Raw genomic sequence first — 17,336 nt, 5'->3', positions numbered from 1 at the left:
ATTAGGAAGGCATCTTGTTTTCAGTTTCACATAATGAATTAGAGGGGCAACTATTTTACAGCAACTGTGCTCAGGCAAAGACAGGCAGATAGCAGCTGCTGTCTCCTCAGAAGTTGCCTTATTCTGCCTCAAGGAAAAATATTGTATTCACTGAATACACTATGGACCCGAAGCCAAAGAGCGTGACTTTGTCCACCCAACCGTAAGATGCACTCGAGGCACATGCTCTATATGTTTAGCTCAGCCAGCTCACTGGGTTAGGAGGTGTGAAAGCAAAAAGCCCTTCCTCCTCAGACTACAGAATGATTACATTACTTGGCCAGGATTTCAGCACATTCCCTCCAGCTGTGGGGAAGGAATTAGGGAAAGAACAGTACAACGGATGATCTGACCCCCACATGCACATCTCTGAGGAGCTCCTCCCCTCTTTTTTTAATCATTCTCCTAAAAACACTTCTAAATCAAGATTTACTTGTGACAGGACACAAAGAGCATAAACTAACAAAATTCGAAGTTAAACAGAATTCAGAATGCATCCTAAACTATAAATAAAGATCTCACTAACCTGTTTCATCTCTCATTTCCAGACCCTTGGCTTTCAGTCGTGAATAAATAAATTCTTCTTTCTCCTAAAACACGTTTTTCCACATTAGAATCTGATGTACTCAGTCCTTGAAGTTAACCACTGTTTTTAATCACATAGCAGTGCAGTGCTTAATACCCTCTGAAATAACAAGCATACTCATTATACTTGGAAATGTAAACAATATATTTTCCTGAATCCAGTGAGTTAGTTAAACCAGTAACTTCATCACTTAGATCCTGCTACATGCAGGCATCAATTAATTCATGCAAGCGTTTTACTGGAGTAAAGTTGCAGCTGAGATTCAGTATTGTTTGACAGGATCTGAACCTTCAGTTTATAAAACAAACTATGAAGATGTGATGTATTGTATAACAGAACTTGAACACAGAGAAAAACATAGCCTTAAAAAAATGAAATTACTCAGAAACAGAATAATTATTTGTACGTAAGTTTTTCAGACTTAAAAAGCAGTTCTATGGAATTAAAAAACAAGCTTTGTTTTTTCTCTGAGATCTTTGCAAGTTTTGTGAGGATATGATGATCAAAGATCATCACAAATGACGGTGAATTACTGAACCTTTACTGTTTTTCCAACAAAATTCAGTGTCTCCTAAGCAATGCCGCAATCAGGAAAGGCAACATACCATGACTGAAAAGTCCCCACTTGTAGACTTACTGGGGTACGCTGCCAGTGAAACAGTCCCTCGTTTACCCCTGGTGATTATACCTATTTCTCCCATTTATGACAGAGCAAGAAGAGCTGCAGGATCATTTTCAACAGCTGCTCTAGTCACAGACAGGTCTTTCATGTACGGTGGCTAAAACTTTATATTTTCAGTGCCAGATAGGAAAAAGGCAAATATGCCACTAAACAGCAATAAAATATACAGGCTCTTTAGTTTTGTACTTATGTTTAAAGATATTAATGACAAAAAAGTAATTTCCACAAAGACACCGTGCATATTAAAAGAAACGGTATCAATTACCAGCCAGTAGTGGCGGGTTGACCTCATGGAGACCAAACCCCCTCCCCGATTTCGGGTGGGCGGGCAGGATCCGAGCGGCACCGGCCCTCCGGGCTCACCTGGCGGAAGGCGCGGTTGTGCCGCGCCCAGAAGCGCTGGTCGCAGGCCTGGGCCTCCTGCCGCGCCTCCCGCAGCCGCCGCTCCAGGGGGGACTCCTCGGGGGACACGTAGAAGATGACCGGCCGCAGGTTGGAGTGCTTGTCGGGGGGGCCGATCCAGTCGTTATGGGAGTGGGCGGGGGGGCTGAAACCCAGGCCCTTGAAAATACAGGCAGAATTCATCATGACCACTTGAGAAGAGTTTTTGAAAACCACCCCGATTTGAAATAAATTCCAAAACTCCACACGCTCTCCACATAAGAGAGCGTAACAAGTTCAGAAATTATGCACATTCATCTACCCTGATGGAAAACGATGTGACACATTTAACATTTATTTAGAAACTAAAGAGAAGATAGACTCTTTTCTAACAGACGTGAATAATGGTTGGTTTTTTTTTTTAAAGCAACTTTTTTTTTTTTACTTTTTGTATCACTGATGTTCCACTTCGTTAAAATATTTAACAGCAAGAACTAGCAAGTAGGTAAGCCTTCTTAAGCGCTGCTTTCTTCGTGCATCCTTGTGAACACGCACAAGCGCGCAGCTTTTCAGGCCGGGTTTAGGGAGACCTGGCTCTAACAGCCCACAACGTACCGTTCCGCTTAGAAAAGCGTTTGGCCTCCTCGGCGCCCCACCCGCACGGCGCGGGAGGGCCCGCGGGGTATTTACAAACACCGGGGGCGTTGGAAAATAAATAAATAACGAGAGGCCGCGGGAAACGCAGACTTTTATCGGGCCGCGCCCGCCCAGCGGCGCTGTGAGGTACCGCGGGGGCAGCCCGGCCGGCCCCCCCCGCTCCCCCCTCAGGGCTCCGCAGGGGCAGGAGACCCCGCGGCCCCCCCCCCCCCCCCGCGGCAGGCCAGCTCCGGGACGCAAGAGCTGCCCCCCCCCACCCTCCCGGCCGGATTTACCGCGCTCTCCTGCCGCTCCCCGCGCTGAGCCATGGGGCCGCCTCCGGCTGAGGAAGAGGAGAAGGAGAGGAGGAGGCGGTGGCGGTGGCAGCAGCCGCCACCCCTCGCCAGCAGCCGAACCGCCGCCATCACCCGCCTCCTGCCGGCGGCTGGCGCTTTACGGCAGTGTCGCAAAGGCGAGGCCGCCCGGAGCGGAGCGCGGCGCTGCGGTCGGGGGCGGCGCCGGGGATGGGGCCGCGTCCCTCGGCCCCGCCGTTCCCGCCTCCGCCGCCGCCCGGCCGCGGGGCGGGGCTCCTGGGCTTCGCTGCCGCTCGGCCCGTGGCGCAGCGCAGCGCCGGGCCGGGCAGCGGGTCCTTTGGCCGGGGCGGCCGGCGGGTGAGGCGGCCGGGGCCGGTGGGGAGCGTTGCGGGCGCTGAGGGCGTTTGCGGGGGGAGGCGGTCGGGGGCGAGCCTCTCCTCGGGTGCCTACGGGCTTCCCCGGAGCGGCCCGTTGTCATCTCCCCTCCCCGCTTCGTCGGGCCGCATCGCCGCGGGGAGGTTGCTGCCGTGCAGGGGCCTGGAGGGGCCGCCGGGGGTGGCGGGAACTGAGGGGGGAGCGTCGGCTGTGGGGCCTGTGCGGGGGAAGGCAGCCCTGCCCTGGGGTTGTGGCACCCCGGCGGCGGTCGGGTTTTGCCGCTGTTTTTCTTCTGACCCTCGGGGGTCCGGTTTGTTGTGCGATGCCTCCAGCTGCAGGGCAGGTGGGGAAGTGGGGGCTGAAGGTTGTGGGTAAACGCTAAGAGCCGGTCGAGCGGTAACTGAAGCTTCACCCTTGCAGCTTGGGTGAGAGAAGGAAGTATGAAACAATAGAGGAGTCGCTATGAAATGTCAGCCAAGTGGTTTATTCCTATTGCTAGCGATATTTAAAATAGCTGTAATGCTGAAGTGCTTCAGGGTGTTGTCAAAGTTGTGACATGTGGTTGCATAGCACTTTATTAATCGCAAGTCTTGTTCTCACTTTCCTTGTAGTTCATCTGAAACTGGCCGAAAGAAGAGAATGGATATGGGTAACCAACACCCATCCATAAAACGGTTGCACGAAATACAGAAAGAAGTCAAAGAGATCGAACAACAAGTGGTTGTCTTCAGTGGTCTGTCTACTGATCGAGATTACAAGAAATTAGAAAGAAGTCTTACGAAACAGCTTTTTGAAATAGATTCTGTAGACACTGAAGGAAAGGGAGATATTCAGCAAGCCAGAAAACGAGCTGCTCAGGAAACAGAGAGGCTGCTTAAGGAACTGGAACAAAATGCAAACCATCCGCGCAGACTGGAAATAGAGGCTATATTCAAGGAGGCGCAGTCACTTGTGGAACGTGAGATTACACCTTTTTACAAAGGAGGTAACTGTATAAGTGACGAATTTGAAGAAGGTATTCAGGACATTGTATTGAGGCTTACTCAGGTGAAAACCGGAGGGAAAGTTTCTCTACGCAAAGCAAGATATCGTACTCTGACAAAAGTGTGTGCTGTTCAGGAGATTATAGAAAGCTGTGTAAAGCAACAGCTGTCCCTGCCACTCTCTAATGATGCACATCCTTCTGTCTCCAAAATTAACTCTGTAATGTGTGATGTGAACAAAGCAAGAGGAACTCTTATTGCGCTTCTAATGGGAGTGAGTAGTAATGATACCTGCAGGCATCTGTCCTGTGTGCTTACAGGCCTCATTGCTGATTTGGATGCTTTAGATGTCTGTGGTCGCACAGAAATAAGAAATTACAGAAAGGAAGTAGTGGAAGAGATCAATAAATTGCAGAAATACCTGGACTTGGAAGAAGAAGCAAATTCTACTCACGCTTATGATTTGGCACAAAATCAGTCCATTCTAAAAATAGAAGAGATTCGCAAGAAAATGAAGGAAGTTAATTCTTTACTTTTAAAAACAGAGAATGCTTCTGATTTGTATTTGGGATCCAAAGCAGAATTACAGGGATTAATTGCCCACTTAGATGAGGTGAGTCCAGGCAAAAACCCCTGTATTAGAGAAGCCAGGAGAAGAGCAGTAATAGAAGTTCAAACTCTTATAACATATATTGATTTGAAGGAAGCCCTTGAAAAAAGGCAAATGTATTCTGAGCAAACTGCTGCCGAACATCAGTCTCATAAAGCAGTTTGGACTGTTCTTGGAAACTTGTCCCAAATTCAGCAGGAGGTGATTTCATTTGATGGAAACAGAACAGATAAAAATTATATGAGATTGGAAGAACTTCTTACAAAACAACTTCTAGCGCTTGATGCTGTAGATCCACAAGGTGACGAGCGGTGTAAGGCTGCCAGAAAGCAAGCAGTAAAGCTTGCACAGAATATTCTTTACTATCTGGACATGAAAACAGATGAATGGGAATACTGAAACAGCCATGGCCTAACACAGAACAACATTTTTTCCTTTGGCACTTTATGCAGATCATTGGCAGCACATAATAAAAGTGGTGTGTTCTGTGCTTGCTTAAATCACAGAGATTGCATAAGCAGTTGACTTGGCTATATGTCTGCTATCCCACGCAGTCACCCACTTGCCATGGCAACTGTCAGTACACCATCAGCAATTCTGGTCATTGCTATAAGCAAAGAAGTGCGATTCTCTGAAGGATTAGCTTAATACGTGATCAAATGGCTTCTTTTTTTTTCCTGTTTTTGTTTTAATAACCTTGTGTAATGTTCAGTGAATGCAGATTTTTCAAAGATGCAGAAACTTCCTCATGGTACAGTACTGGCAAAACTAGAGGAGACTGGACATGAAAATTAGTATTCAAGCATGAGGCTCCATCCAGCAACTTCACAGCAGTCTGAATATACTCTTAATGTGCTGTTAGAACAAAGTATTAAGGGCAAAAAACCTGCTGGCCTTTGGGTTGTACTGGATTTATTCCATCCATCACACCTTTCAGCATGTTTAGATTTCTCGGTTAATGGAGCTATAATGCCAACTGCAAATTAGCATTTGCATAGGCAAAACCAATTATGTCTATTTTTTGTAATACCTGAGCCCTTTGATTTGCAAAAACAGGTCTTTTGTTGGTGGAAACTTTCAAATTATTGCTTTAAGGTACTGAGACTTGGAGAGGAAAATCTGTACGTATATACTGGCCAGATAAATGGGATTTCAAGGATTTTACACTGCCATCTGTAAACCCCTGAAAACTGCACTGAACTTTAGTGGCTGCTTAGGTGTCTTTTTAAACTCTGTTGTTAGATCTGGTTTTGACTTGTCTTTTCACATTCAGTGAAAACAGAAACAGAATTCACTTTGACGTGAATGAGCATTTTGGAATTATTTTTGTAAAATCACATAGCTAGCTACAAAGATGTCCCTAATGATCTAAAAGCGTGTTATATATTTCATACTGGTCAGGTGTGGCTTCAAGCATGTCTTGGAAAAGACTTGTGGCAAATGTCTCTCCTTGCAACTCATCACTTAATTGTTTTAGTAACTTCTTAAATAAGCTTGCTTGTACTATTGTATGCACCTACCTTTTTATTTGTGGCTGCTAGTGCCAATTACATTTCTACTGTAGCATGTTTTTTTGGCATTTTTTTGAGAGCATGGCATTAAAATTAATTATAAAGATATATTTAAGTATGGATACTTTGCACTTAGCTCTTTCATGTTGAATTAATGAATTATTGTTCTATAGATGATAATTTGCACCACTTTAAGGAGTAAAAACCAGTTTGGATGTTAAAATAAATATTTTTAGATCTATTTTTGACTGATTAGAGAAGACAACACTGTCTGTGAAAGACAAGTGCCTTTATGACACCACTGACTTGCACCATCGTCATATGTAGATACAGGAACTGTTTACTGGCAGCTTGATACATTTGTAATCTTTGCAAACTGGATTTCTCACATATATATAATTCTACTATAATACATGTCAAATTAGTATAATATGATAGGTGATGATGCTTGTTCTATAGAGTCCTGAGAATGAGCATCAAATTTGGGAAATATGGATTCTGCTTAAAAACGAGTACATTGATGTGGAGATGGGGGAGTTTGGGCAGGTCTTCTGTGCCTATTGCTACAAGAAGGAGAGAATATGTTTGCTCCATAACATGCTTTGAGATGTTGATGAAAGGTTCTGTAACTTGAGTGTGAATATATTTTGTTTGTGATTATACAGGTGATTGCTTTGCAAATTTACTTGCCAATTGAATACGGTGCCTGAGGCACGATTTGGCAATGGCAGAATGTTGGAGGATTCTCTCTGCTCCTTCAGAGATATAACCCCATTGAATTTATCTCTTCTTACATCAAAAAAAATCATTTCCCTAGTTAAAATTCCAATCTATATTTATGTATTATGTGGCTAACACAGAATATTAGTAGTTATACACCTGAATTATTTTACTCATTTCAAGCTTTCTGCACATTTGAACTGCAACTTCTGATTTGCACTTACATTTTTAGGAAATATAAGCATAGTGATATTACTCATTTTTCTTTGGTATTACTGTCAGGTCTGCAGTGGTTGTAGTTTGTTTAACAATTTAGTGTCTGTGTTCTTTGGAGGTTATATGTAACTTTATAAATGTTTGAACCTCTTATGTAAAAATGAGTAAGGATAGTTTTCAGATCTGTTCTATTTTAGATTTGTATGTCTTTTAGCTTTTCTGAGTGAATTGTTATGCCTGTGTCTAAGAAGGCAAATGTGTAAAAGTTAGTGTGATTTTGACTGAGTAGGGTTCAGTAGCAAGATATTACGTGGATTAATTTTTTTTCCATTGTTCTATACTAAATTGACTATTTAAATTTCATGGTAAAATCCTCATCTGGAATGGGATTAATTCACAGCTTTTGCATGAATGAAAGTAATAAACTACATATGCTTAACCAAAAAAAAAAAAAAATGCACAGATTTCTCAAAATCTTGCTTTTGTGCTGAAGAATGTAATTTCTCTGTTTTTTTGTATCCAAAGATTGAGGGACACACAACTTTTCTTTCTGATATGGCAGGCTAAAGTAATAAGCAAAATGTAAATGGACCAAATTTCAAAAGCCTGCATTTTAGTACTATACTGAAATAATTAACTTTTCTGTGTGCTGTGTAATCTACCTTAGAGCAAAATAAATTATTCGATATTTGGGAGAGAGGTAATCCTACATCGTGATTCCTATTTGTTAATTGTATTTCTTTTTAAACTAGTTTTCTTTCGTTATTTCAGTGTTTATTTTTTTTTTGCTTACCACTCGAAGTGGTTTTTCTACGTTGTTTGGAGGAGATTTTGTTTAAATATAATTCCTACTTTTCAGTTTAACAGAAATTAGTGTATGTGCTCCTTATGGTGTATATGTCTTGATTTATTGCTGCGTAGGATATGGCATTTGTATATAAAAATTCAAGATTAAATATTGCAGTGTTATATTCTTGATTATTAATAAAGATACATTACTACCTTTTACCAGGTATTCATTTGAATGTTATGCCCTGCTGCCTTTCTCTATTTATTTTTGAATGTGAGTTATCAGAATGTAAATGATTTGTGTCTTAGAGAAAGTGGTTTTATTAAACATAGACATAAAGCTCTTTTGTTTTTCCCTCTTCTTTAAAAGTTTGCTTTTTCAATGCTGTATTTATGAAAATAAAGTTCTTTGTGTGGAAACCACTCCTACCTCTACTTGCCAAATCTGGTGCCTTTTGGTTTTCTCTGCGTTCAACCTGGCGTTACAGTCATTACATCAGTCACTGCTTGCGTTCTTTCTTCAGCGATTGCTTTGCGTGCTCCTGGGCTTCAGTTGGATGATCGCTGCAAAAATGCTTGTGGCTGTTTTAAGATCTTTCCACTTTTCTGTTGAAGGATGCTGCCTTAACAGATGACTTGCAAAACTGAGGGTATGAAGTCTCCTCATGTGCAAAGTCGATGTGGATGAAAGAACCTTTAGTGGGAGTTAAGCTAATCTGGTTTTAAACTGTGTAGATGAGGCATGTTCACATGATTGTTCTGATGGCTCAGTGTGTTTTCTCAAGATGCAGTGAGCCATGTTATCGGCTCATTGCTGATGGAAGTGGGGAATTCTGTTTCTGCCCAGAAAGCTGCTGGCTTTATGCAGTTTGTGCTGCTTGGCCAACTTCTATGAGCTGATTTAGCCCACTAAAACAGGAGAGAACAAACTTCACAAAAATGGAGGAGGTAGTTTTCTGTGGGATTAGTGAGTCAAACTGGCTTGTAGAAAGGCGTATGGGCCAGAGCTACTGTAAAATGAAGGGGCGGGTTTTGTGGCCCTGAGTTAGGGAGCAAATTTTAAGATTTTCAGTAGCAGTAAGTCGTTAGATCAACCTTCTGCATAGTTAAATCTCTGGAGAAGTAAGGAAAGAAGGTGACACTATCAACTCCTACAGACAAGTGGGAATTTGCTGCTTCAGTAATGGGATATGATGAAGGCAATACAAATGAATCATGTACAGAATTTCAATTGCTCTTCTGTGTTACAGAGTAAACGTTCCTGCAATAAAATGCACAAGTGATCATGTCCAAGTACTATACACGATCCTGAAAAATCTTACCCAGAACACATCAGATAAGAATAAGGTTTATAAAGGTTGAACGTTCCTATAGGTAACAAGTTCACTGTATCTTCTTTCTCTCCCTTTTAACAATATAGCTTATTTGAAGGAAATAACATTCTTCAAAGACCATTAAATCATCTGGGCAATGGCCCAGCTCAGCTAGCTGCTGACCTGTTTGTCTTGATCAGCTGTTTACTTGTCAAAGGAGAGAATTTGCCTTGCTAAGAATTTTTTGGTGTGTGTTTGGGACAGGCAGATTTTGGTGGCTGAAATGGTTTAACTGGAAAAACTCTGTATTTTATTTCCATATAGGCATATCCTCCCCTTTGGAGAATTCTCAGCTGAGAACTTGAAGGATTGGAAGGACTTTGGTACTGAACTCATGGATCGAAGGCCTGGGGGTTTAAACTGGCTGCTAGCAGGAGACATTTAAATGGCAGGATCCGGGAAAACATTCCTACTAGAGGAAAGTGCTAGTAGAGACACAACCAAATGTTCAGAGCTGATGTTTTGAGTGAGTTCTGTGCCTGTTCCCCTGGTGCTTATGAGCTTTCATTGAGAAAGTGGATTTTTGGGGGAATATTCCCTGAAATACTGTCAGGCTTTCTGTTTTAAATGAAGCTGAGAAATTAAAGCTTTTGCTGCGCCACAGTGGGGCATGTCCTAGTTGCTGGCTGGTCTGGATATCATTCTGTTTTGCTACATGAAACAGTAACATACATAATGCTTTCAGTTATATTAGTAGGCACATACATGTCAGCTGGAAACTGGTCATTAACTGAAGAAGCTGTAGATGAGGTATGCTTTTGTTGAAGGCTTTGCACAACACTTACCCTTTCTCTCTGCAGCATTTGGTTCTGGGGACTGCCAAACATGAAGGCATGAGTTGCAGTGCTTGTCAGTTCAAAAATAATGAGGATCTTTTCCAAGTCTGCAAACTCTTCCTACAGGACATAAATTGTAGCAGAGTTTGCCATTAGAAATGGAAAAGCACAATGAGTTTCTTAATTGGGCTATTTCTCCTCAATTAGTTTTGCCAGACAAAATTCTGTGCTACAGGAGTTCCTTGTGAAACCTGTATTTCAGGTAGCTAACCAAAAGCATCTCATGAGGGAAGAAACACAATGACACAGTGCAGTGTCCTTAATAAGGTCCTGTCTTATTTAGCTCCCCAATTGTATCGACTCTGGAACAGATACCCAAAACCAAATCTGTGATCATGACCACTGAGAGGTCTACAAGCCAAATCAAAAACCCAAGGAAGCCGAGAGACAAGAAAGGCTGAAGGAAAACAAGCTAAAAAACTAGTAAAGTTGTCAGGCTGTTGTTTGACTGGTCTGTTTTAGTTTTATGACAGAAGAAAAGCAAGCAAAGCAAAGCTCCCTTTTGCCTTGTTGCAGTTATACCTAGTCTACACCCTGCAGTTCAACATTGTTTTCCATCCTAAGTGCTCCTCCCAGGCACAGTCCAGCTTCTAGCTGATGGGGGTTAGCCTTGGTGTGCCCTTGGGCAAGACAGTGCCACCCATCTCTAGGGATGCCATAATTACCGTCATACTCTCCGAAATGTCTGGTCATGGCAACTCAGCGTGCCCTTGGAATATCAGTGTGGCTTGCAGAAGACAGTGTGTGACATGAAGGCTATCTCCTGTAATAAACTGGTAATTGGAAGGGATAGTGTAATAACTGGTAGCAAGTCTAAGGTATCATTCGTTTAATTGTTTATGCTGAATTTCTTATTTTTTTAAAAAGAGAATTCTTTATAAATTGTTTTATTCAAATCTATCTGTAGCCTGTGATTGAATGCCTACTTCCTACCTTCCAGGTGCCTCATGTTAATACCACATGAAAAGGATGTTAATGAATGGCCTCTGCTCACTTTCAGACATCTAGTAAAAGCCAGGTTTCCCAGAACACTCAGCATCCCGAAGTTCCCACTGTGACAAGTAAGGCCATGTTTTGAAAAGGAGCCCATCCATAGACCCACGCACCCTGTAATTTGTCACAGACAACCATGGGATCATCCTTGCAGCTAATCAAGCTGCAACTTAAAATGGCTTTGCCTCATTCCTCCAGTGAAAGGTTGTTCCAAAGCATCATTGCTGTGAGGATTGAGAAACCTTCTAATTTCCAGCATAAACATATTAATGAGAAGCTTTTCTTCTCCCCTAGCGTGTAGTCTAGAATATATTTATAGGCCACAGCTGAATTGCCTCTCAGCTCCTGTTTTGCTTGGCTAATGAGCAAATACACCCAAACAGGCTGAGCTCCTTTGAAAATCTCTACTCTCTGAATCCAAAGCAAATCCTTAATAGTATTTTTCAATTTTTTTCAGAAGTTTTTCCAGTTCTGAACATATCTAAGGCTAAAACTTCCAACCTGAAGTAGGAGTCAGTACAGGTACATTGTTTGATGCATTGTTTCAAAGGAAGTCTAAAAAACCGAGTATCATATCTGTATCAGTGCAGTTGCAAAAAACTGAACTGTATATTTTTAGTACTTTCTTCATTGCATTGTCTACATGCCCAGCCTGCTTTGCCGTTCGCATATTCTCGCAATCAATAATTTTGAGTGACCTGCAGAAAGGGAGTGGAAACATTTTCAACCTCTGCTAGGTTTTTTTGCATCAACAGTGCCGTGTTGTTGTTTGAAGGAACCATGTGTGAGTGTTTTAGATCAGAAGCTATCACTGATCATTTCACTTGGCTGAAGTATGAGTTTATTTAGGCAAGTGCAATAGTATTCAAACTAGATTAAAAGCTTTCCCAGGGAGAGTCCACCCCAATTCATGACAAAGATCTTTGAAATCATCCATTAAAACAGAAGACTGCTTATGAAGTGTGGCCTTAGTGTAGAAGGATGATTTACACTGCTATTATAGATGTGCTTTCAAATTTGAATTATGAGTACTAAACTCTTAAGAAAAAATATCTAATAACCTACAGAACAATCTTGCTGAACATATATACACAAGCAAACATTCATATGGTATGTGTGCCATGGTTTTCAACCTTTCTCAAATTATAAATTCAAAAAAAATACATAAGGCAAATTAAAATCTACTGACAACAATTGCCTTTTGGGAGCTTCTAAAAGTATGCCAGGGATCACTGGGAGTCTGCAGAATGCTAGTTGTGAGGTGGCTCCATGCAAGGTTTAAATAAGTTTACAGCAATGAGGGCAAATAATCTTTAAAAAAAAAAAAAAAGATTACTGAAATGCAGTAAAGCCAGCAGCTGCTTTGGGAAGCCTCAGAACAGCTTCATTCCAGCTCAGTGTTTTGGAACATTTCTCAGCATTCCTGTTTTCAGAGCAGAAGCCAATTTATTGTCTCTTTTATTTCTACAGAGCTATTGTGTTTCTGATATATTTTGTCCCTGTTTTTCATTATAACCCTTTATTTCAGTTTTGTGGCAGATTTCTTAATTTCTGTTTCTGGCCCATCTTGTTCTTCCCAAGCACAAGTTGCTTCCCAAGTTACTAATTCTTTTGTGGACACTGTTTCCACCACAATGGCTGAGTTCTTTCTCTGTCCTGGTGCAAACCTTACAGCTTACATTCAGGATGTATTTGTTAGTTGATGTCTCTGGCAAAGATCAGTTTTACTTGGTTGGACCTGGAGACCCTGAAAAAATACATGCATGCCACATGAGCTCCTCTGTCATGGATCTCTGGGACCAAGGCTCTGGTAATTGTGAAGAAACTGTTTAAACTAAGATACAAGACATCTGGGAGGGCTTTTATGAGCTTCATTACTGGTACAGAGAAAGAGGACATTAGGAAGTTGCAACAACAGATAAAAAAACATGAGAGGATAGAAGAATAGCCAACACAGTGACTAAAAAATGCTACTGCTGATATACTCAACTGATGGCAGGGGTTGGAGGACAAGATAGAGAATGGGATGGGGTGCCAGGAGCCAGCATGACAGCAGGACAGGACAGGTCCAGTGACAATATCCAGGCTCCAACAGGAGTCCGGATCACCAGACAAGTCTGGTGATGAGGCAGGTCTGAGGTTAAACCAGGAACTTGGCCAGCGAGCAGGTTGGGGTCAAGGGCCACAGTCAGTGAGTCCAAATAATCAAAGATGACAATAGTCAAAGATTACAATATTTTGGAGAGGTTTTGCTAAGCAGTTATAGCGTGACTGAAGAGTTGGTAATAGAAGATATTCAGGGATTGAGTCAGCATAAGGATAAACCATGGGAAATTTGTTTTTGATCTCAGCTCATACTGCTGCATTCCTATAAATTCAGAGAGCTGTTCAGCAAAGTCAGCTGCTGAATATCTGAAGGACCTGAGCATGGAAAATGTCTGGACTTTCAGTAACTATGCAATTTCTGATCATACAATGACAGCCACACATGAGCACATCCACCAGTTCATGATGCAATTGCATTCCCACTTGCTTACTATGGGATGACGCTATATAGGATGATGCTATATGACTGAAGACAAGCAGATGCAACATTTATAATTAATGCAGGGTCAGTTGACTTTGACTCACAGAAGCTGCCCAGAACTTCGTGTGGAAATTTGAGTGGACACTGCAATATCGCTTTCAGTTTTGGCACTAGCTCACGGAGAGCTTTCTGGAGTATTTCTACACAGGTATCCCTACAGTATGGCCACAAAGAAGATGAAGCTGTTCCTACAATGCACCAGAGATGGTATCTCCAGTACAGAAAGGGAAGCATTACTGTCATTGCACAGGGCAGTAGGGAAACCCCCTTTGAAATATATGCAGCAAAATGAAAGCTGAAAAAAACCCATGAGATTGCTCTCTCTAAATAGTAGGGTAAGTATCAAAGATGAAAAAGCAATTACTTAAGCTAATGGATGGTGTGGGCAGAAATACAAATGGATATGAATTAGCCAGACTGGAAATGAGAAGAGACAATTTCTGAAGGAAGCTATATGAGATGTTGCCTTGACCTGATTACCCCAAAGATACCTTTGAGTCCTTGTGTATCTTCATTCTTAAGTCTTCTGTGGATGTGCTAGTACATGTCATTATTTCTATTTAGTTTACTCTTCTTTGGAAATTAATGCACCATCCACTTTAGAGCAGCTGTAAGGGTCTGTTAAATTCTTACAGACAAGCAGCCATGCTATGATGGTAATGTGCCCAAGTAAAGCCCTCAAAGTGCCCTCAAAACTTAGGAAGTGTACTTTAACTTAGGATGTGCACTTTAATTCAGTTGCCCAATGCATGCAGGTTGTGATTGCCCCTTTTTTAACAATGAATGAAAAGTTATTCAATATTTCTTTTTAAGCTCCTTATTCGATATCTGGGTTCACATTTATATTATTTCCTGCAAATAATATAAATCCTGCTCTACCTATACCATTACTAATTTCATCACAGTCTCAGCAGATTTCACTGACATTGATGAATTCGATTTCAGAGTACCCCGAGAGCTCAGGTTGTGCTATTCCTTGTTCCTAACTGGCTTTGGAGACCAGTTGGTGTGAGAGTTTGCACTATACTTAGTACACAGAATGTTAAAATTTAGATGGGGACTTCTAACATGCCTTCATTGACTGTGTGGCAGCATACTTTTCAGGATCTCACAGCCATCAGATGAAGGCATTTTTAATAGGAAGCACAGAAAGCAGACATCTGGAAGGCACTAAGTCACAAAATCAGCTTGGGAGGGACCTAAGGAGATCATCTCATGAAAACGTTTGCATTATGAGAGGATTAATATCAACAGATATTAATATCAACAGATCACGAGTGACCAATATTTGTGTAACCTTCTCAGAGAATCCACATCCTCTGCAGGTAGCCTGTTCTAGGTCTTTACTACTTCTATAGTTAGCAAGTTTTTCCTATCAGCTTGACTCTTCTTTTCATCTAAAGATTTAAATAATACTGTTTTTTTTCTTCTTACTCTATCCCCATGAATCTGGAGAGTAATTAATTAATCACTAGTAATAAATAACTAATGCCTTATTATTCACAGAAAATAGCTGTTTCCTCAGCTCCCCTTTTAGCATTTGCTTTTATAGATTAAGCACCCAAACAGCTTCAGTATTCCATCACAGGATACATCACATGTTATTTCAATTTCTGTTGCTGAGGTGGCTCTCCCATAGATGCTCACCTATTTCTTGAAGTGCTGTTCCCATAATTGGACACAGGACTACAGCTGGGGAGTCATTAGCAATTAGTAGCATGGCATAATCACCTCTCATATTTTAGCTATTACAGTCCTATAAATATAGCCAAGGACACCTTCTTTGCAAGAGCATCACACACAGTTGACTCACGTTCAGCGTATGATCCTGCATAAGCCCGGGCCTGTCTGATCCTACACATCAAGTGCAGGACTCATGCCACTGGCTTCTGCCTCTGGCCTGCCTGCAGCTAGGGCGAGAGCATGTATTTACAGTGCTGGGCAGAGCCTCCTGCCTGCACCATGGCTTCGCATGCCAGCCACAGCTGGTTGCCACTGTCTGTGATTCACTGACCAAGGCTGTGCCAACTTCCAACCAGCCCCCCGAGAAGACAACTGCTCCTGTTGCATCCTGGAGCTGTGCCTGCTGCCCCTTCATGTGAATGGAGGTGCCAGATGGCTCCTGCCCAGCCAGGCATCTTGATGTGCTGCTAACTTACGTGGATGCTTGAAAACCCTGCAACCACCAGATCCTTTCCTGTTCCCCTTCTGATCCTGTGACCTTCTGAAAGTTCAACAGGCAGGAAGGACTCAGATGGAAACTTCCCTGAATTCTCAAGGTTGGCAACTGGAGAGAAGGTCTTTAGCTGGGGGAGGACGCATATTTCAGCTACTCAATCTGAAACCTCCCGAAGAGGCCTTATTCAGAGATGTTCCCAAACGTTTTCTGAAGACAAAGTACTGATTAGAGAGCTCTAATAGGGCACTTAAAAAGATCTCCATACTCACTAGAAACACATAAAAATCTTGGCTCTTTTCATGTTGCTGAGCCTTCTCCTGATTCCCACACCCTTCCTTAGTTTTACATGTTCAGTAGCTGAAAATAGGAGTGCTTTCTGCTTTATGGCATGCTAGTCTTCTCATGCAATAAAGAGCACCCTTTCCCTGGGGTTTTATAGGCTTGTGTAGCTCATTGACAATGAACACATTCTCTTCCACATAATCTGGATTAAAGTAGACAGTGCATTGCATCACTTTCATTAGTGATTGCCAGGCTGTGTTTTAAGGTGAAGCTTTCTCTGTGTACTCTGTATTTCTGATCTGTGTTCTAGCTTGGAAGGGAATAATATTTCAAAGTAAGAAGATAGATGTGGGTGGTGATCATTACCACAGGCCTGGGAAAATCTTGTTTTGATATCTGGCCCTTGAGTTGCTGGTTCCTGGGTTAGTGATTAGATTTTTCTATGTATTGGTTAAATACCCAGCACAGTGAGGAGTTAGACTGGTGACACTGGGAAGTAGCATAGATGGCTGTGCATGACTTGAGTAGCTGCCTCAGTCTGAACTCATGACCTGAACTGGAGTTTCCAGACTGACTTCAGTGGCCCACCTCGTCTCCAACCCTGGGTGCGTCTGGACGAAGGCACTGCGAAGATAAGCCACCACAACCAACAGCAGAGCAACCTTCCCCAGGAGTAAAGCAGTTCACAGATCACTGACTCTGTTATTAATATGATTTTAAAATGTAAATATTGAGATGTTAGCTTTGCTCTCTCCAAGGCCCTTCTGTGAGACACACACCCTCCCGTACAAACACCCACACCACAGTCCCTACTTGTGATTGCCAACCTTATCTTAAACTCAGCCTCTCCTTCAGATGAAGTCATCCTTTAGGGAGAAGCTCCTTCCCTGGCAGGTCCCCACCTCCCGTGGGGATGCAAGGCTGTCAGCCCACCTGAAGAAACCAGCTGACACATGAGTACAGGCAACCCCAGCTGTTGTGCAACTTGTATGGATGAAAGCTACCCCTTTCCTCGTATCAAAGGATTAAACACTTCATTTCTTTGCAGCACACACTTGCATACTTCCAGCCATTGTATGAGATGCTGGGTGTGTTGGGAGTGTCTATTGTCTGTGTGGACCACTGTTCTTTCCTTCAAGACAGCAGATCATTCTCTGCTGCAGGTTGTCTCATCTCTCCTCCTCCCTGTGGGTGGAAAAAACAGCTTTGGCAACACCTAGCAGTGTCTTGTGCCACTCCTCGAT

At 42.4% G+C, this 17,336-nt stretch overlaps 2 protein-coding genes across 14 annotated transcripts in view; one reads left to right on the top strand and one right to left on the bottom strand.

Annotated features, from left to right (window-relative positions):
* COA8 (cytochrome c oxidase assembly factor 8) overlaps positions 1–17,336 on the bottom strand; it is a 34,731-nt gene that overhangs the window by 15,708 nt on the left and 1,687 nt on the right. For 4 of the 13 annotated variants that reach the window (XM_074825243.1, XM_074825248.1, XM_074825245.1 and 1 more), the window contains exons 1-3: positions 2,621–2,841; positions 1,671–1,868; positions 566–629 (exon numbers count right to left, since the gene is read on the bottom strand). In XM_074825243.1, coding sequence (XP_074681344.1) covers positions 566–629; positions 1,671–1,868; positions 2,621–2,749 — 391 coding nt within the window. In that variant the 5' untranslated portion in view covers positions 2,750–2,841. Of the gene's footprint in view, positions 1–565; positions 630–1,670; positions 1,869–2,620; positions 2,843–10,000; positions 10,112–10,716; positions 10,825–17,155; positions 17,278–17,336 lie in introns of those variants that run through there. The other 9 variants (XM_074825252.1, XM_074825250.1, XM_074825246.1 and 6 more) reach the window with 7 other exon arrangements.
* Positions 2,863–8,265, top strand: BAG5 (BAG cochaperone 5). Its single transcript, XM_074825232.1, has 2 exons — positions 2,863–2,995; positions 3,625–8,265. Exon 2 carries the CDS (start codon positions 3,653–3,655, stop codon positions 5,003–5,005), a length of 1,353 nt encoding a protein of 450 aa, XP_074681333.1. The 5' UTR covers positions 2,863–2,995; positions 3,625–3,652; the 3' UTR covers positions 5,006–8,265.

Source organism: Strix aluco, chromosome 4 (assembly GCF_031877795.1).
Source record: "Strix aluco isolate bStrAlu1 chromosome 4, bStrAlu1.hap1, whole genome shotgun sequence".
In the NCBI taxonomy this organism is placed as follows: domain Eukaryota; kingdom Metazoa; phylum Chordata; class Aves; order Strigiformes; family Strigidae; genus Strix; species Strix aluco.
Note: the sequence above shows the minus strand (reverse complement) of the source record. Positions and strands in the feature narration are given on the sequence as shown.

Bases quoted from the DNA above. Each gene is read 5' to 3' on its own strand.
- BAG5 (XM_074825232.1), top strand. From the start codon at position 3,653: ATGGATATGGGTAACCAACACCCATCCATAAAACGGTTGCACGAAATA.